We start from the raw sequence: 21,185 nt of genomic DNA on the forward strand, positions 1-21,185 counted from the left end.
GGGGTCCTTTTATGAAGTACTAAGTGCCAGTATTATAAAAATTACATTGATATCACAGTTTCCACCACTGCCATACTTGCTGTTAATTTGTATCAATGAGAGAGGAAAAATAATGGGAGGAAAAAAACACCCAGTAATTCATAAGCATTGTTAGTTCTTTAAAAAGAATCACTAAGAAGCACATCTAACACTAAAATCTACAGACATGACAACTGAATTAGTTAACTTTCCCATATCTTCTTCTGCCACAGAAACAGTCAGACACAAAGATAAAACAAATTTTCCAAGGGTACACATGAAATCATTGGCTGAGCAGGAGTGTTAAGGGCTTTCCTGGCTCCCAGCTTAGTCTGCTCCCAAGGAAAGGCTGTAGCTCCTCCAGGCCAACCTGGACTCCTAAAAGTGGCGCATGACACACAGTACAGGAGAAACTGTGAGTTGTTCATAAACAATTTATTTTATTTCAAATATGTGCCCTTTTTGATTCTGGAGAATCATGTCCTCCACCAACCAAAGACAGAACTGATTTGGAAATTTTCCACCTGACTTTTTTGCTGTTGATACCTTGACACCATCTCCCTCCTCCTCCTTGGCAGCTGAAAGTATGGCTCAGGGTGAGCATAAACTTGCACCTTATTCCAAAACGGCTAGAAATACAGTGAACAAAGTATTAGTAAATCAACCACTCAGGGAGGCAGAGGGCTATGAATATACAGACAAATATAAAACATCTTATTGGGATTTTTACCAATTTTTTTTTCCTGCAAATAAGATTAAAAACTACTTTGACTTTAGGGTCCTGCTGTTCCCTCCTCCTCAACCCCCAATAGAAACAAACAATTCCAAAAACGCTGCATGTTTCCCGTTTTTTTATAAACATTTAAAAGTCTGTTCCTCTCCTTCCAAAAAAGCAGGTAATATGGTATGGAGTGAACAAGACTGGACAAAGCATGAGTTTCACATGGATGAATTACTGATTATCTCTTCTTACTATTTGGTATGGGTGTGTGCTTTGCATTTCCAGTGGCTTAGATTATAAGACATGAAGCAAGTTATTTTGGATGCTGATGCCAATCTGAGCATTACGGAAAAACTAACAGTGCCTAGGTCCTGTTACAGGTGGTCATGGACTCATGGAAGTTTCCTGGTTTAATATTTACACGGATGTTTTAAAATTATGGTCTGTGAAATATATTTTCCAAAGATGCTCCTATATTTGACAAAAAAATAATAAAAGACCCCTTGATCCAAATCCCATCTCTTTTTAACAGTCTTGTTAACAATTTTGATCCATCAATTTATCTTAGCACACTTAAGAGCAGAATAGAGAATAATGACATTTTATAAAAGAGAAAGATGCTGATCTCTAAGGAGACCGTCGCTCCTTTTTCAGAAGTAAATGACACTGAATGGTGCGGATTCGATTCTTTGCTGGGGCAAACTCCGGCTGAAGCTTTAGTGTTGACTCATACCATTTCATGGCCTTTTCGAACTCCTCCTGTGAAGAAACAAACCAGAGTGTAAAGAGTCAGATTCTAAAAACAGTGAACATATTTTCTATGCCTTTCCCATCCCAAGCAGTTGTGGAGTACGATATGCACAAAAGTAACTGAACCAATCCTTGTGATTTAGGATTTTTTTCTTTCTCCTGCAAATAACTGATATTTTCCTGGACTAATGACTCAATTCTGCATAATCCATGGAAAGGAGTCAAATTATTGCTGAGAATTATTGACCAATGTTCTTGCCTTTTCTTTTTAATAGTACATCTTTGTATTCTTGCTGTGAAAGTAACTTTTAAAAACAGATTTCAGTCAGAATTTGCATAGATCAAAGCTTTGAAATCATGGACAATGCAAAACCATCAACTTTTCAGAAAAGCTAACATTTCTAGAAATAACCTCAAATTATTTTTAAAAGATTACTCAATGTAAAGAGTAAAAACTCAACAAAAACCCCCCAAAACTTAAAATGCATACAATAGCTAGACAATTTCAATTGATAAGCTGGACTCCAGGTTGGTAGTTAGAAGCATTCATGTGGAAATAGCATCTATTTTTGTATAGCTGAAATCTCATTACCTATGCCACCCTGCTTTTTTATTAACCAGGAGAGCATGCCAACATCCCATAGCGTATTAGAAGAAAAATGAGAGGAGAAAAGACCCAAAACATTCTGTGGTTTTCAATCACTTTCAACACTTTTTTTTTCTCTTAAGTTCCTTTTCTCAGTAACTTTGTTATGCAGCAGAGATAACATTAATTTCTGGCTATATTATAAACACTAACTAGAACAAGGTGAGTTGTAAAGTCCTGATTTTTAAAGAAAGTGTGTTTAAATAGTATATATAGACGGTATAAAGAAAATTTGAGTTCAATCTGCAAATTGTTTTGGGCATTAATAATCCAGATATTGAAACTGAACTTCCCTTGTGTTTTCACCACAACTGTGAATTGGGTTTTACTTATTATTCCAATCTTAGCTCTTCAGGACAGAGACCAAATTCATCATTAACTTTCCAGTATGATAAAAATACCCTGTGTTTAGACGGGTGACCAACCATCTAAATGGGTGACCATGTTTGCTACTGTCTTAACAAAGCTTTGCACACAGCGTCCTTAAGCCGGCTTATAAAAATGTTGGCCTAAAGTACTAAATGAATAATAGTAGTAAAATAAAAAAGTTTTGTCTTTCTAGAGATACTTCTTCTTGATGATCCTACTCCAATTTCTTGAACATTGCTCCTTCACAATTATCCTCCCCATTATTTGTGAGAATAAGGTTTTTATATACATGTAAATAGTGTCCCAAAGACAGCCATAACTGGGCGACAGCACACTCACCATTGCTACATAGACATTTGCCAGTGTGAAATGATTAACCACGAAGTGCGGCGCTATTTCCACTGCCATGGTAGCCACAATGATGGCATCATTCCAGAGTTTTGCATTATGGAAGATGTTTGCTAGGCTTATTAGTGGTACATCCTGGAGGAGAAGAGCAAGAAACGGTTTCTTTCCACTGAAATTGTCTCAGGATCAGCAAGACAAACAGAAGACTCCACCACCAAGCTGCACTCATCTGGTTCCTACCCACGAGTGCCCCCTTCCCTTGAGTAATGATCCAGATCTATTTTAATATAAAACTGCATTTGGGCCTGAGTTACGAACAAAAAACCCCTCACATCCACTCACAATAATGACAAACATTACTCTTGGATAGAAAAACAACTCAAAAATTAAGTGTATGTTCACTTAGTTTTTAGAAGCTCTTACAGTAGTTTTTCCCCAAAGATGAGGTGCACTCTTCAGAGACAAGACAAACTGTTTTGTTAGAATACCCTCCCTTCAGCTCTTGCATAAAAAGAAAGGAAATATGAACAAAGGAGACAGCAGGGAAGTGAAAACATGGTCTAACCATTACTGCAACAGATGCATCATTTTTTGTCCTGCCTCTGCCACAGAATTCTTATTCTGATGCTGAGTAATAGCTATAAATAAAATTTTCTCAGCTAGACATTGATGGTATGCTCTTTATTTCCTGAATTTCCAGACTATGACCTTGTCTGACTGAAAAAACTGTTGAGCCCTGGAAGCCATAACAGACTCTCTGGGAGCTGGGCTTCACACCTTCAAAGCACAAAATACCGCTTAGTACCAAGGCTTTGGTGCCTTCAACAGTTCTGGACAAAAAGTTCTGGATGTATGTGATCCCTGACTCCCTGACCTTCACATGTCAAGGAGTACCTTTACTGGGTAAGCCATTCATATTTGCAAAGCAGATATTATGAAGTCAGATTCACAAAAGAAGTTCACAGGAAAATTAATTACCTTTCATTTGCATGAGAAAAGTCAAGAGAAAGTAGCCAAAGTGCATAAAAGCAAAGCAGAGGACAAACCAAAATACACTACATAGCTTTGAATTCAGTGCTAACTCAGAGTAAAAATTGCAGCTGTATCTTTACAAACAAAATCCAGAGTTTTTCTCTGGAGGCAGCTTCAATAAGGAGGACAAAAACAAGGCACAAATTCAGAGAGTCATCCAGTCTCAAGCAACATTATACAATATTTCTAGAAAACAGCACTACACCATAATCTTGCCAAACTGTAGTTTCCAATCCATAGTCTGACCCTTACAAACTACACAGCTAAGGACTCCTTTCCTGAGGAACCAGTTACATAGAAAGACAGGAAAATAAGCAAAAGCTTGACATGTTAGAGCTTGGTTCCAACCTTGTTATAAACAGACAATGCAAATAAATAGAATTATGGGAGACATACAAAGGATGCGCAATGGGGATGTGCATTTCTTAATTGAGGTATTTTCTGCTGTTAATGGCTAAATCTTCCTAATAATATCCTGAAAGTGTGAATTACTTTGCCTCCCAATTTTAAGAGAAAGGCTGAAGACCAAGATTCCAATGGAGTATACATTTTGCCATGCTGCACAATTTATTGCTCAGGTCCCAAAGAAAAATCTGCTATGTTGAGTAAGGAGCCTATATTGCATTTATCAGTCTGCAAGGGGGAGCTTGGTGCTTAGGAATAGACATTACATTGCTCAGCACAGCATATGGCAAGGTGAAAGGGTACAGAGCACTTCAGCCAACTGAAACACTAAACAGAAGTTTGTGTCCAAAGTACTGCCTTTTTTTTTTTTTTTGAGTAAAGAACTGCTGCACGAAATCAAGGACTATTGTCCAACTGAGACTCACAGCCCAAATGCTAAAGAATTAAGCATTTAAGTAATTACTTCAGATAATCACCTCCCACCCTCTCTAAAGGCACAACCAGAAGACATACTCCCCTCTTTAAAAGCATAACCAGAAAATATACTCCCACATCATACGTTAGAAGACTTGTCCAGACAAAGGCTAATGAAGACCTGAAGTCCTACCTAACAGGAGGAAGTTCAAGCCCACAATGCCCAGAAAGGTGTCAAACCCACTCAACTGCAGGAAATTCCATTGAACCTTTCCTGCAGTTGCTTTATTTTTTTTTTTTTAAAGAGTCCACACTAAACAAATAGTGAAAATCTTGAGGTTTCACCTCAACTAGCTAATATCTAATACATTACAGACACTGGATATATAGGGTTGGCCTTTACAACAGTCTGTGAAGCTCTCCTGTGACAAGCAAAACATTATTTCATCTGAGAAGTGGGCACATGTGTACACACCTTCATGTGATGGGGTGCATAGTGCAATGCTTGCCGTAAACAATCAATTGCCTTCTTTCCTTGGCCTTTCACCCTCCAGTAAAGAGCTGCCATGCTAGAGAGGACCCATGAAGTCTGATTCTGGCAAAAGAAGAACACAAAAAACTGTCATGTAAACACCTGTAGTGAATAGTCTCCCTACCCTTCACTCTCCCAATTTATTTGATATACTGAGGTAGAGGCTGTTACACTTAAAAAGAGCATTAAACTATTTCAAAGCAGCAAAAAGTTTCTGAAAACGTGTATACAATAGCCAGGTAAATCAGACTGCCAAATGAAACAAATTCCAAATACAACATCATTTCCTTAGGAAAGGCATAGCAGTTAAGTAGCTTTCAACAGCTACAAAAGTTTCAGCAGCCACAACAGCCTCTAACCAGCTGTCTGATGCTGAGCATTTAGATGTGCACACACATTATCCAACATGAAGGAAAAAATTTAGCTAAATTAGCTGACTGGACTTGCAGGCTTCCCGCAGGAAAGACAAAATATGCTCTGGAATGTAGCTCAGTCCAGAAGCCTGACAAAGCCCAGACTTCAGCTGGCTGACTCCCATGCCCTGTGTTACAAAGGAAAATACTGAAAATTCTGTTTCTAGTCTCTGCACTAAATATTCAGCTCATTTGGATAAAACTTGCTGTCTGCAGGAGAAACCAGCATGTAACAGGAAAAGCTAGTATACATGTAAAGTGAGGAGAACCTAAGTCTTGTCAACATGAGGTTAAGAGTAACATCTTTACTTTCAGGGGATGGACAAAACTATATTGGTTGTAATTTCAAGGCACAGTAAGTTCCTCAGACAGCTTTTGGTAGAACAGGCTAGGGGCACCAAACTGTTTCCACTGAGGTCTCTTTTCTACAGTAGTTTGGGATATTCTCCCTATTAGTTATAAGTAAAGAACACCAATCCCTGGAACCCCTGTCTGCTTTGTGGATACTGTGAAAATTATGTCCCTAAATCCTCTCATCCTAGGGCTCACAGCTGAGGTCCTTAGTGGCCTTTAGCTAGGAAGCTTGGATTTCTCTAGGGAGAACAGGAAGTGCAGGCTTGCACATGGTACCACACCTCGGTCAGAACACATCTAACACTTCAGGCCAGCACTACATAAGGCAGAAGCAGTAGGCTGAAACAACAGGAAGCCCCTTTGAGCTGTCTGACTGCTGCATGCCAGGAGTGTCACTGCAGAAGGGAGACATGGCTTAACTCAACTCTTCATAAGCACCAAGTCAATGTAGCATAAAAAGAAAGAAGAGGGCTGAGAACTGTTGAAATGGTTTAATAAATCAATAATCAGCAATGCTGCTCACTACAGGGCAGGGAACACTGGGACATTTGACAAGCTTAAGTTTCAGCAGAGAGATACAGAAGACACTTGATGGTATAAGCACAGGATATACCTCAACAAAAAACCTGTGAGGGCATTACAGATGCTAAATAGACACAAATCCCTAGTCCAAGTACTAATACGTTCCTTGAGCAGGATTTCAGACAAATGATTTGAGACTGGATTGACCACTGCGCCAGTCATGAGCAGTAAGCCCAAACTTTCGTTTTTTCCCTTACACATACCTTTTCCAAAGCTTTGGCTATTCGAGTACCAACTTGTTCTAGTGACTGTGGTGAGTAATGGTCTTTGCCAAGATTCTGTAGCACCTGTGGAAGAGGAAGTAAAAGTGCTTGGATGCTGGAACCTAGTAAGAGATGTCCCCTTGCTTACTGGCTGATTTTACAAATGCTGTAACCTGCTTTAGCCTAAACACTCCCATCTATCTGGAGTTTATGCTATCTCTATTACACAGTGTTATAACTCCACGGCACTGAGTAATAAGAACACTAGAAATTCCAAGTATGCTGAGTTGGACTTAACTTTCACAAATTCATCCACAAAGAGCTATAAATGCAGAGACACTAATGGTGTTTTAGGATTTCCCTCAGGCCAGACTGTAGATGGCTGGGAAAACATTCTGGAAAAATTTCATGTTGCACTGTTCTTACAGTTTTATCCAGGCATTCACTCACTGAAAGTCACCTCTGGAGACAAGGCACTGAGCTAAATGCACCTTGAATCTGCCATAGTACAGCCATTTTTGTGTGACAGCCTTCAGCTCTGGCATACCTCTTTCAGTTGACTTTCTCCAGTGTAATGCAAGCTGGCCCGACTAGAGACACCTTGCAGGTGGTCCAAAGTATGCATACTGGCTGGGAGATTTGGGTTACAAAGGGGCTCCATGGCTGGTTCCTGCAGCTGTGTGGCAAAATCAATGTGTTCTGTAATGCTACAAATGTCATAAAACAAGTCAAATTAGTTAAGAGAACACAATAGTCATTAGAAAGTTGTCTAGTGAAAGCAAACTGCCCAGAACTTGGCAGAATCTCATCTGAGTAGCTCAAGAAGCAAGAGAAATTGGATCTTTCATCTGCACTTGCACTTTGCAAGTCTAATTGATGAAATTCCACATGATGTTTTCAAACTTCTTAGAAATCCTGGTAGTTCTTTCTTACCAACATAAAATTTAGTTTACACACTGAAGACCATATAACTGTCTTGCTTTGTGTAAGTAACTTACTTAGGGCTCATACACAAGACACTCACTCAATGTTTTTAGCGGAGACAGCAAGCCACGTGCTGGCTACAGTTGTAAGCTCCACCCTGCGGAGTTTCAGGCATTCATCAGGGCTTGGCCAGCCAAGGCTACGGTAGTCCCGCCTTTTTCCTTGAGGAAGTAAAACAAAAATAGAAGAAACTTTCTGGAAGGAGAAAGACATTCTACTTCAGTACCATGATTCTTAAAATACTTTATACCAGTGGATACAACCCCAACATTATAAAAGTCATTGTCTTGCAGACACATTTCTTTAAGGACATTCATGAACCTAAATGGATTGAACGGGACTTGTAGGATGCAAAGACAGAACCAGATTGTGTGCAGGACAGATTAGGAGATAAAATTTTCAAAACCTGTTTCATTACACTTTTTCTAAAACTACAGATTAACAACAACTGTCACTCTTGATTACAGGTAATATCTCTGCCTGAATGTCCTTAAACCATGCTTGTGAGTTATCATGAGTGTTCTACAGCTACAGTTAAAAACTAGTAAAAGTTGATTGGTCTATCTTTTGACAATCTCAGGTAAAACATACTGCCAATACTGTTCTGTGAGCATTGTCTAAGACAGTCAGTGGTTCTTACTGTGTTCTTACACTCAAGATAGCAACATTCCTGAAACTATTTAACAATTACACTTTAGCTCTCCCATTTTGCAGAGAAGCAAAGCAAGGCAGGGAAATTTAAATAACTTGTTTTATGTAAACAAACAGATCACTGAGAGAAACAAGAACCTGAACTAAAGCCTACTGAAATCTTTCCCTCAAATTTGGTGGATATTGTATCAAGTCCTAGGAAACCAGCCTGTTTAAAAGTTAGGAAACATTTTCCTCTCATATCAGAAACATCCAAACTATTTGGAAGTTAAGAAAAATTCACTGTAGCAGTAGATTTGCACAGTGGGAAGCCAAGTTTAACAACCTGCCTGTCTATCAAACCAGCTACGTACACAATATTTCTGTATTTATTCCTAGTTATGTGAAATTCTGCCCATTTGGATGCAATTCCTATTTCTCATCCAAGTTATAGTAAACCACTTCATCATAATTTTGCAAATAACGAAGATGTCTGCAATACCACGTATTTTGCGAAGTACTGTGACAAAAGGGAAATTTCAGAGGGAAATGATCAGTTCTCATCATCACCACTGTGAACTATCTGATTGCAAGTTCTTATTGGCATGAACAGCAAAGGACAGCAAGATGTATGGAAATGCTACAGAGGCAGTTCAGTAGTCAAGAAGGAAGTGAAATACAGGACAGATACCATCACTCCCCTGTTCTACCAAGAACTCCCCAGGTGACCTTCAATTTGCTACTTAAATGTTGATGATTCAGTTCTTGCAAAGAGGACGCCAGCAGACCCTGCCTCTCAGGAATTTTAGAAAGATTGCTTTACAATCAAGGGATACTATGTTATAAAGCCACAAAAGTAACTCAGAGGGAAAGAAGACAAACACTGAGGAAAGGACAGGTGTGTGTTTGCAAATTACAGTCTCTTTTCATGTATTCCTTCCCCCCATTTAAATATTTAATTCAATAACCTATATTTGTCAGTTGCTAAAAAAGGAGCTTGTTAAAGATTTAATGTAAAAGCCTTCAAAATGTGAAATCACTTTCCAGGTCATCAAATCATCAAGGACTAAGACATACTGTAGAACTTTGCTTACACATCAGTCCCACAACATTAAGATTTTAGCTCCACTGAAAGGTAAGACATCTGCCCTTCAAAATCTCTTCTCTATTGGTACAAAACTCTACTCTTTTGCAGCTCCAGTGTTTCAGAAGACAGTCTCTTAGTCTTCTCTTATAATATCACCAAACAATTATAGCAGAACACTTAATTTTATTTTGATTGGACTAAGCTTTCAGCTCTTTCTTTTTCATTTGTATATCTTATGTTCAGCCAGCAGTCAGTCCAAGCTCATATTCTGCACCCTGATAAATGAACTTCTCTGCCCATTCAGTTTTATCAAAAGAGATCACTAAACCCCCCTCTCTCTTACTACTTCTACTAAAAGAGTATCTACCTCTTTCATTCTCCACTCTTACCACCTCATCCCCAGAAGTTCTGGAAATTAACCAGAAAGTTTTCATTTAACAGATAAAGTTAAGCTGCACTTCATCAAGAAGGTGCAGATGAAAGAGGCTTTTGATTTTTCCATGTACTCATCCAGAAGGGACATTTCACTATGTAGTCTTTGTGATGCTGTTTTTCAGTAATAAACAATGTAATATAAAGGCTGCAAAGGAAATAAACCATAGTAATACAAAAGGTGAAAATGATTTGCTTTCTCTAGAAGCAGCAGGTTACCTATTGGTCCAGGAGAAGGTATCTTTGGTCCACTGATCTCTAGGGCAGTTTGGTAAAAGTTTTCATTTTCTCCATTAGTCCCTTCTTCCACATTTCTCCCAGCTGGCTCCTGGAGATCCAAGCTTTCAGTTTTCGGTTTCTTTAAACGTTTGACCTGAAAAGTGATCTACCAAAAGAACAGTATTAGCAAGGTTAACAGTAAGAAACAACATAAATATTGTCAGGTCCAATGCACTATTTGTTTTAGCCCAAAGATGTTACAGATGAGATCTCTGTCTCTCTCCTTTCCTCCTCATCTCAACTCATTCTCAAAGCCTGCTCCCTTTCACTGCATCACACCACACAAACAAAGTACACAATTTCTGATCTCCAACACAGGAGAAAATCAATTTAACTGCTGGAGAACTGAAAGGCATTTCTCATTATATACTTTAGTGGTAACATGATGACAACAGGGATTTCTGTGTTTTCAGGTTAACCAGAACTTTTGCTTAAACGTTTTTTTCAGTTGTAACTGTGAGGAAGAAGTTTGAAGGCACCCAGCAACATTCAACAGTACAGCTCTCACTGCTGATTATCAGGACTTAAGATGCCACGTTGGTGATGGATTGAAACTTCTTGTTCATTTCACACCAGCCACTACATCTTTTAGGCCTGTTGGGAAAGTTTATATATCTGTATCTCCCCGTGTAAACACCCCTGAACTGTTCTCATCTTTCCCTCTTCCACAACAGTTAGTGTAAGACTTGTAAACTCATTCAAACTCACCCATTCAGCTTCATCATCATCACCACAGTCCCCAAAACAGGAGCTAGCCAGTCCATCCTGAGATCCCTTCTTCAGGACCCGGATTCCCTGCAAGTCCATCCGGCGACCTTTTACCTCCAGTGCCCCTTCAAAAGCTTCCTGAGGCCAAGAATTTTCAAACTCATCCACCAAAGCCAGCATCTCTTCAGACATCTGGTCATCTTCTAAACCCTCCACTCCTTCTGAACCATTGCTTTCTGCAGTGACTGTGTCTACGAGGGAACACCATAAAAATCTTCAAAAATTATTTTCCCTGTGCTTTCATGAATTGTATAAAAAGAATCTTTTTTCTAGGACCTGACTTTTCCACTTGCACAACCCAAATATCACTGACTACTCATTGCACACTGTAAAAGAGAACTAGACAATTGTTGGGGGTTGAGAATTCCTCCCCATTCCTGTTGCCAGGTAACAAACGATCCGATGTTCAGAGTGATCAAGCCTTTTGTAAAAGACAATGGCTAGGTTTTGGGCAGGGCTAGGTAAGGGAGAGCCTGCTGGGGAACACGCTCTCTCGTGGTTCGGACGCTGAGGGGAGAGGCTGCTGCCTCCTGGCTTTCCAGCTGCTACCAGAGGAGATCCAACTGTGCCCTGTTTCTCTTCCCTCCTGGCTGGGTGAGCTTTGATTCAACTTTTCTCCTCGCGGGAAAGGGCACGTTCCCCCCCCGGGCTGCGTTTCCCTCGTGGCTACTGCCGGGAGAGTCCGGCTGCCTCTGCTGCCTGCCCCCGCCCTCTGCCGCATGAGACCACAGCGTTTGCTGTAACTGTAGAAATTCTCGCTGGCCGGAGAGAGAGAGAGCGCCCGCTCCTGCTGCCCTGTTCCCTCGCTGCCCTGAGCTGTTCCTGCTGCGCTGCGTGTTCCTCAGCCCGTCGCCATTGCAGTTGCCGGACAGTGACCTGACCCTGCGCCACAGCGCCACCTGCAGCCGCTCGGGAGTCATTGCACCTGCCCTGGCCAGCCGGGAGCTCAACAGCGCCCCTGCTGCTTGCAACCGTGATTACACCACACGGGAGAAAGTTCAGCAGCTCACATTATCTGCTGTTTGGTTTTCTGGTTCTAGTTGTGGCTTGCTATTACTGTTATTGTTTGTTTATAGATACTAGTAAAGAACTGATACTCCTTTTTTCCCATACCTTTGCCTGAAAGCCCTTGATTTATTAAATTAAATAATTCGGAGGGAGGAGGGGAAGGAAAATCACATCCTCTGCTCTAGGGGAGGGTTCAGCCTCTCTTGGCAGACACCTGTCTTTCAAACCAAGACAGATCTTGGCGCCCAACGTGGGGCACGAAGGCATTGGAAGAAAAGACAACAATGCAGACTTCCCCTCTGCAAATAAGCATCCATGTTGTGCTTGGAGAAGAACAGTGAAGAGAATGAAACTAGTTTATGGGTTACTTGTTATTTCATGGGTAGAGAGGGGAAAACAGCTTCTTGGAAGAAAACAGAAAGCTCTTCTTGAAAATCTAGAAACCATTTAATTTGCCAGAACTGATTCTGTAAGGCTGACTTACTTTCCAGTCTCAGGAAGGAGGGATCCCTTGCTGAATTCTGAGTAAGGACTTCTGGATCTTCTGTACCTCCCTCAGAGTGTCCTTCTGTCACTGCTGGAGCTGACACATAGTGGTCATCATAGTATTTCTCCTTGCCATAACTACCATCCGGATTTTTCTCATGACAGTGGCCTGAAAGAGAGAAATTTACTGATATACCATGACAGAAAGCTCCTCCTGGATACAAGTGCAGAAACTGTATTGTGGAAGCTACCATCTTCTAGTTTTCTACATATGGATTAAAATAATAATTCTACAAGGTATCAAAGACTTCATCCAATGATTAAAAACAGATCTGCTCCTTGACAAGGAAGATCATGTAAAACAGTCATGGGAAAATATGTTATTAGGTATATGCTGTGAAATACTAATGAAAGAAAAATCAGCTACCTTTCAAGGGAAGGCTGCACAAGACATGAGAAATTACTGTGTGCTGGTAGCCTCTCCAATGAGTACTCCCAAGACAATATTTTAGTGAAAATGCACTATACGAGGGGGTTGCCTGCCATATGAACTTTCACTTAAGATACCATAATGGTCACCATGCTTATTTGGAAGAGAAAAAGGGCCAAGGCAGTCTAATCTGGGAATGCCAGACTGACCTTCTATGCCACCAACAGACAGCATGTTGGTACAACTAGCTCATTTAACAGACAGACAAAAGCTAAGAGCATTAATCTGTGCAAAAAATCAGAAGTTTATTCAGCTTAAGATTTAACATCTATAATTTTGTGGTCAGGTTACAAGTTCAAATTCCACCAAATGCAAAGATCTAGGAATAACATCAGAAAAAAATCCAAATCTAGAGTCAGTAATGAGCAGAAACAAAAAATCACACACTTGCAACAGTAGCCTTTGAGCACCCTTCAGAGCCACATAAGCATTCGGAGAGTTTAAAGGGTGGCCACCTGCATCTTTGTAGCAATATTTTTGATGGTAAGTACATTCTAACAACAGTTCTCAGATTTTCAAATACTAATTAATTTCCAGGGCCAGAGGTGTTCAGGGAACACAGCTAATAGGAGGATTCTCCACATGTGTGAGAGGCTGGGAACTGCCCCAAACTCCAAGGTGCAGCTCACGGGGCTGAGACACAGACTGAGAGCACCTGTCTCACCACACAGCAAGCCTGTCCCCACTGAGAAAAACATATTCCATGTACACAGCTACTGCTTTTAAACCCTTCCTTCCTTTTAGTCAATCACTTGTGAATGAAAATAGTATACACATACAAATAAATTAAGAAGCACACAGCTGAATAAAAGAAAACTTAAATTAAATGCAAGATTCTCAAGTACATTCCCCATTCTACCTTCCTGAATGCAAACTGTATTTTTCCATGCATATGGGAAGCATTCTTTTTTCAACCAGCAGCATAAAAAAATCAAGAATGTGAATAAAGTAGATCAGTGACCCCTTTCTACTTCACACAATGATCCCATGTTACAAAAGAATAATTTTAGGTCTTACTCTTTTATCAGGCCCGTGGGATGAGAGGATGGCTCTAACTCTCATGTAATGGGAACCTGATCCATTCTTTCTCTGCAAAGTGAAACTACAGCTTTTAGCTCTCTGCTTCTCTGTGGCTAGCACAGTTTTTCCCATGAGAAGTTTTCTTGTGTTTTGTAAATAAAGATAAAGTTTGGATGTTTTGGAACAGTGTCCCAGAACTTGGGCAGTGCAGGCCTGGCCAATCAGGCCTGGGGGAAGGCTTCTAACTGACCAATCTGGATGACTTTTGAGAACTCTATAAATGTGATGAAATCAAAACAATAAAGGTCATTCCTTCTTGCCACTGAGAACCGATGCATTCATTACTCTGCTAGCTGCTCAACAGCGACACTTCTCCATCTGGGAACACTCAGGTGGCATCTTTGGAAGAGAAACAGACCAGTATTTTCTGTGTGTGTGTGTGTGTGTGTGAGTGTGAGTGATCAAAATCAAACAAATTAAACTATATTTATAAACCCTTTGGAAATGGTATTTCTTGTCCTACCTTTTCTGCTGTATGTTAGAAGACAAACAATGTTATGAGTAAATATATAAAACAGAAGCAGTTAACTTCATAAACTCTTCTAACATCTACCATACAGTTATACTCAAGCCTATCCTACTCTATCCATCATTGATTCTTTCTTCAATTCCCTGCTCATCTCCCTTCTTCTGTAAATAAAAAATTAATTGGTTTCATAAAAAAATAGATAAAACAATCACTTCAATATATGGAGATCCTCATGTTTCATTTATGAGAAATGGTGCACACAGAACTCTTAAGCTGAAACCAGTGCCCCCACCTGACATCAAACCAGCCTGATTTCAATGCAAGTCAGGTGCTTCTCAGTAATGTGGTGACCACAACTCCCTTTGCTGAAGGTCTGCCCATCAATAGCATAAAGAAAGATGCAAAGGGGCTCAAATCTAGACAACTATTTTTAGTCAAAATAAAAATACCAAAAATTATTTTAAAAAGCTGGAAATTGCAAGCAGAAGGAAAAAAATGATGGCACTTTAAATTCTACTTAACACCAACTCTGTTAATTTACAAACACTGACAGCTAAAAACAGACTAGACATGACTGTGCCGGCTTTCTGGGGATCTGAGAGCTGCTATATATAGAAACCTGAGTGACCTAATTTTTTCAAATTGCTGCTTTCAGTTGTCTGATGTTGGTGGAGACAAAAATGCTAGCTGAAAAACCAAAGGAAGTTGAAGATCTATAGTGAATGAACCATGAAACTGGTGGTACTGAAACACTGCAAGTCAGAACTTCACAGCTTCTGTCAGCCAGATGCCTGAAGCCTACCAGGGAAGTCCAGTGGGGAAGAGTGTGAGATCAGCAAGGGAAAAACACAGTCCCAAACTCCAGGCACATTCTCTGTCTGTAGCACTTTTGTCTGTATTAAAGTTGTATCATTGCAATACTTGCAGCACCTTTGTCCTGCAAAGGACAAAAGTGACGACTGACCTACAAATGCTCAGCTGTTTATTATTAACATTTCACATACATTCTAGCTGTCTAAATCTGCACATGTGAATTTTAGGTGTAAAGTCTTGACACAGTGATACTACAGCTACAAAACCTTGAAGTCTAAAACATCTAAATTGTACTTGATCATTCAGCTTACTCCATCCTGAAAATTTACTACAGAAAGATCACTTTCTTGCTCATTTATTTTCTGAGAGCAGCTGTTGTGACTTTTCCTATTGATTGTGTAGAGCTAAGAAAGCTGAGAAAGAAGTGCATCAGAGCCTGTCTTACCTTGTGTATTATGAAACACTGTCACCAAATTCCAGACAGTGAAACAAAAATCGTAGTGATGATACAAAACAAGTGCCTGGGCCTTTATTTAAGTGATGCAAATAACACAAATAAATAGTCTGACTGTGCCCGGTTAATGTAGAAATTGGCTGAAAAAGCCCACAGAGTAACTCCTAATTTAGAAAGGAAATCCTCTGGAGAAAAAAGCAAATATAAACTCTAAACTGAAGCACTGAGACCTTGGAGATTAAAAGCAGAACACAGTATTGCATATTAAAGGACTATTCCTATATTGTCATAACTCGTAATGTTTTTGGCCAATGTGAACACACTTGTACAGCATTAGCACAAACCAAACTTGAAATACAGGAAAGATATGCTATATTATCCATCCCATTTAATATCAACCACCTTCATGATTTTCAGGACCCCTCTCAAATGTCCACTGAAGCTGTGGAACCTACTGCAGTTGATAGGGCTGAAAAACCCTAGACAGAAAGTCAGGCTCAAGTTCTTTAGGAATGGGGTGATTCCAAACTCTTAAGATGAAATTCACTAGGCATAAGGAGGGAAGCATCCAGAGTGTTGACATCTGTCACAAGGAAGAAGAAATATTAGGAGGGAGAAGTGATGCAGTAAGTGAAGTTTAACTGAACTGAAGTTGCTCCATCTGTGAATGGATAATAAATACTTTTTCTGAACCATACTTAATGTTGCCACATTTCTCAGAAAAGTCACACTTGGAAACAATTATGAGCTTTCCTCATTATGTATGAAATTTTCTGGTGCTACATGGTTTTTGTTTGTTTAAGAGCAAATTTCTGTCAACTTAGGTGACCCCAGATGCTCAGATTGAAAGTCACTTACTAAAGCAAGGAAAGAAAGTATGGAAAAGAGGAAAAATGAACGAACAACCCCAGTGTATTATGCTGAAGTGCTGTACCTTGAGTAAGGTCTTCATAGTACCTCATCAAATCAAACCTCACCATTAAATTGGGCACTGATTGTTCTAAAAATCTAAATTAACTGCCACTGTAGCTGTTTGTTTCTTGTGGTAAATCTGGTGAAGAGAATGAGGCCTCATTAAATATTTTCACTGTTTGATTCCTATATACCTATTTAAGATACATGATGTAGTGTCATCAATAGCATTAGAAATAAAAATGATCTCCAAGTGTCTTTGGTCAACACAAAATTTTTACTGACATTTTGTTCTTTGTCAGTGCAGAGTCTGCAAAATATGGCATTCCTAACTCCACCACCCATGTTCCAACATCCTAGGTGTATGAAAATCATTGGTTCCCAATTTCTAATGTTATACAGACCAGTTCCCTTAAATTTTTTTCAGCACATATTTAGAAATTACAAAGGCAGAATAATACCTCAGAACTAAATGTCATTTTAAATTTAGGTACTGATTTTTTTCCCCTACCATTCTGAATAAATAGAGCTGCATTATCTCCTGAATTATTACAAGAGTCAAGGACTGTTACTGTAGTCAGTGACTTGCATTAGGTTGGGTAAAATGCATGTTATCTGGAGATATGTGTCACTAAAAGATTTGCCTCTTTATGGGTAAACACAGCCAAGAGAGAACTATACTTAATACAGATGTAAGTCAGCCTAATACCTGAGTTGTCAGAGTAGAGAGCAAACTGAAACCAAGCTGCTAACAGGAGTTATTAACTCCATACTTATTTTTTATGAACGTTTAAAACTAGTATTCCCCACAGTGAAATTCAGTAAAGACGGGTCTTTTTTTTTTACTTTTTACAGCAGGAATGACATATCACTCAGCTCAATGGAAATAAGTTTCAATCCCTGCATGCAGATGAACAGTCTCATGTACAGACATCTCAGGAGCAGTGCATCAATAAAGAGTCTTCTTACTTTTGCTAGTCACTGCTTACACAGATGCAGAGACACACAGTCAAAGGGGGTGGTGTATTACCACTTTACATATGAGAATGTAATAATGCTGCTCACAGGTCACGTGAAAAGTTTAGGTGAGCTCACTACCTGAGTGCCATTGCATACTTACTTACAGTTAGGCTAAAATATATTTATTACAGAAATTAAACTGAAACGTAGCGCATTGTCACCCATCACTTTTATAGAACAAGTCTTGTTCAGTGCTTCATGTCACAGGCAATATAACTTACTAGGGTTTACAAAAATAATCTGGAATGAGAGAACTCATCTATCAGAACCTTTTGTGCATCTAAAACTACTGGGATATCAGTCATCAACATTTGGGCTAAACGAGCACCTTAAGAACTGTCTTACTTTCTGCACCACAGTGACTGTGTGGCAATCTGACATTAACAAGCCAGGGTAGTGTCATAGGGAAGTGCTGTTTGGGAGACCATCCTCTAGACAACAGAAAAACATGAACTTTGACTTTCATGGCAATGCTAACACGGGTGATTAACACACTGCATACTCTAATTACCTTGATCTTTCAAGGTGAACATGGTAATTTCCTAAAGATCTTCTGAGACGTTAACAGCAACCATGTTATTCCAATCACATATGATCAGATACTTGATTGCAAAGCATTTGCTAAGGGAAAAAATCCAAGCCACCTATTTTGAGGTGAGTTTTAAAAGCAATAGGATGAGCAGTAACTAAAAAAGACATTTATCTTTAGCAGCTATTGCTGCTCTGCTTACCTTAATTATAAATTAACATATTTCTATTTAGATTTTGCTCTAAAATTACTGCAGCCCTTTCTGTACTGTTTTCACAAAAAAAATACATATTTATACTTCAAAATGAATCTCATGATTGAGCTCTGAAAACAGAAACTGCAGAACATTGAGGACTGAACAGGATTGCCATCAAAAATGTTACAGAAAGGTCACAAGCCATAACTGCTGAACTGCACAACAGCACTGTACTCCTGAAGCAATACCAAAGGCAATTTGTTGATTTCCCTACACACTAGCATAAAAATATACAACTAAAGAATTCTCAGTTAATTTTTAGTGAAAAATGATCAACAAAGTGATAGAGCAGGTAAGAAAAAAGAAAACTACAAGTTCTTAATTAGAATTACCTGGCCATGTAATAGTGACCTGTGAATGTTTGCTAGGTCTGCACTTAGCTCAAGAGAAATTCATGGGATCTACCACATATTCACTGTGCCCGACAGGACTCAGGAAGGATACAAAGCAGATGGGCAACCTATATCTGCAGAAGCATCAATCAGTTCACAACCTTGCTGCTGCCTTGAAAAGGCAAAGACAGATTGCATTAAGTTCCCTTTCTAATGAAGTTCAGTATGAGTAGGGGTATTGGAAAAGAATGAGGAGTGTAGTGTACAAATTTTAAATGAAGCTTTTAGTGTGTTTTCTCCCTACACACAAACACTCTTAATTTTTATCTTTTTCCTTTAATATAAATCCTCCTTTGAAAAGCCAGAAGTTACAGGACAAAAATAAATATTTTCAAAGGACAGGACAAACTTCTGATTGAAAAAGCTAAGTATGGAAAACAAAAAATGAAAAGCAAAATGAAGTATTTGAAAAGTTGATTTTCATAAATTTCTCCCTTTGATAGCCAGTGGCTCTTCTATAAAGATGATGAGAGGCATCCTCAAAATGGAATAGTCAGAAAAGCACTACATAAAAAGCTTTCGTTTCATGCATAGCAAAAACCAGGATGATAATTTGTCATCAAAATTTAGACTAAAGCACAAAAAGTTCTTTCTTTTTTATTATTTATTCCAACAATGGTTTTTCTGTTAAGCGGTTTATATGGTAAAACTGTTCTCACTCATAGGAAGTTTTAAAATCTGATTTGTAGCCAAAATGATGCCTCTAAATTGGCTCAGCTATAGATTTAAAGGTTATCTGTTTCTCTCATCACAGCAGTTCTGATTAAAACTTTCAAAACATACAAATGCCAGCAATACATAACCAGATTTCTTGATCACACTGAGAGAAATACCTCACCACTGTGTAACAGACCAGCCCCTGATGAACGGATACAAAAATTCTCCTTATGAAATATAAAGTGATAAATAAAACACGAGAAAAAATTGAAGAGAAAGACAAACCTATTTAAAATGAAATATAATGTAGTTTAATAAGGGACATGCATGCAAACCATCCTGAAGGACACAGTAGGCTACTATATAACAGAGTAGAACCTTCTCAAAAACATGGAGGGGAAAATCAAAGAGATTGACTACCTAAAGCCATCACTCTCCTCCTTCCTCTCCATCCACTAAAATAGAAGCTTGTGTTTTTCATGATGCACATCTAGAACAGAAACTTACACTGTGATGCCTGGAATAGGGCCTAAAACATAGAAACATACAAACATCTAAATGTAACCCCCCAACCCTGTCAGTAAGTAAGACTAGAAAATGTCTCTTTCAGAGGACCCCGTTTCTATATATAGAGTAGGAAGGTGAGTAGCCTTCCAGTCTGAATTTCAGTCTGTGCCTCAAGAGTAATGATTTTTTCTCCTTGTTTGTTTTGGGGAAAGAGAGAAAAAAAGCAAGAGAAATAAGCACATAGAAGTTCTGAAGACAAAGGCTTGTCCTCAGTGACTTTTCCTAGCGCCAGATTTCTTTTTTTACTCTAGATAAGAAAATAGTTACTTACGAATTTCTTAACAATAAACACTCACCCACAGTAGGTCACAATATAACACATGCTATGAATATTAAATGACAAATATTTAGATCCCTGTACACATAACAATTCTGAAGTCTGTTTGATTATGCCAAAAAAATTCTTAGTTTAAGTACCATTAGCATAAGCAAAGCCTAAAGTAGCCTGCATTTTTTTTTTGCTTTTTATCTTTCCCCTCTTCCACATATCTGCTATTCTAAGCATCACATATTTTGCAGATCCTGTTAGATCCTAAGTATCTATGAACTCAAGTCTAAAAAGGACTTTAGGTACAGCAGTACTGGCATCATACAGTTGAACTCTACAAGAGTTAATAACTCCACTGTGGGTTACTGTTAACTTCCCACTTCTCTGAATGCATGCAGGTAGAACTCCAAAGCCAAGGAAAGGCCTTATGTGTGTGTCTTTTGATTATCACTCTGTCTGTAAGGTTTGCACCACATACTGGAATTAAAACAATATATTACAAGGACCTGATTCCGTATTTTTTATTTTGATAAAGTATTTTGATAAGCTGTATTTACGTTTATCTGTGTATCTCCTCACTAGGTTATACTGCTCAGCAAGAGCTAATTAATAGTCAGACTTGATCCATGACAATTTATAGATTTGTTTGGAATACATATCCATGCAATTGCTCCTCCTAACAGGACATCAAAGCAGAGGCACTGACATACTGTAACAGCAAACCAGTCTGTTAACTGGTCAGTAGGCATATCCCTTATTAACCTGAGAGAGCTTTTAAGTGCTTGGCAGTTTGTCTGACAGGGCACATTCTACACAA

The 21,185-nt window shown here is 39.0% G+C and overlaps 1 protein-coding gene and 1 long non-coding RNA gene across 3 annotated transcripts in view; both read right to left on the reverse strand.

The window, feature by feature from the left end:
- Nucleotides 1-438: 438 nt before the first annotated feature.
- The window catches only part of TTC17 (tetratricopeptide repeat domain 17), a 56,575-nt gene continuing 35,828 nt past the window's right edge, over nucleotides 439-21,185 (reverse strand). For both annotated transcript variants that reach the window (XM_085062634.1, XM_085062635.1), the window contains 9 exons: nucleotides 12,460-12,630; nucleotides 10,908-11,158; nucleotides 10,140-10,305; nucleotides 7,812-7,932; nucleotides 7,335-7,494; nucleotides 6,788-6,871; nucleotides 5,179-5,298; nucleotides 2,844-2,987; nucleotides 439-1,498 (listed from right to left, as the gene is read on the reverse strand). In XM_085062634.1, the coding sequence (XP_084918760.1) occupies nucleotides 1,367-1,498; nucleotides 2,844-2,987; nucleotides 5,179-5,298; nucleotides 6,788-6,871; nucleotides 7,335-7,494; nucleotides 7,812-7,932; nucleotides 10,140-10,305; nucleotides 10,908-11,158; nucleotides 12,460-12,630 (1,349 nt within the window). In that variant the 3' untranslated portion in view covers nucleotides 439-1,366. The remainder of the gene's footprint in view (nucleotides 1,499-2,843; nucleotides 2,988-5,178; nucleotides 5,299-6,787; nucleotides 6,872-7,334; nucleotides 7,495-7,811; nucleotides 7,933-10,139; nucleotides 10,306-10,907; nucleotides 11,159-12,459; nucleotides 12,631-21,185) is intronic.
- LOC146436463 (uncharacterized) lies at nucleotides 13,172-18,995 on the reverse strand. The gene is made up of 2 exons (XR_014852684.1): nucleotides 14,334-18,995; nucleotides 13,172-14,066 (listed from the first exon to the last, which is right to left on the reverse strand). It is a non-coding gene; the product is annotated as an uncharacterized LOC146436463 (long non-coding RNA).

Source organism: Lichenostomus cassidix, chromosome 5 (assembly GCF_008360975.1).
Source record: "Lichenostomus cassidix isolate B80296 chromosome 5, HeHo_3.0, whole genome shotgun sequence".
Taxonomy (NCBI): domain Eukaryota; kingdom Metazoa; phylum Chordata; class Aves; order Passeriformes; family Meliphagidae; genus Lichenostomus; species Lichenostomus cassidix.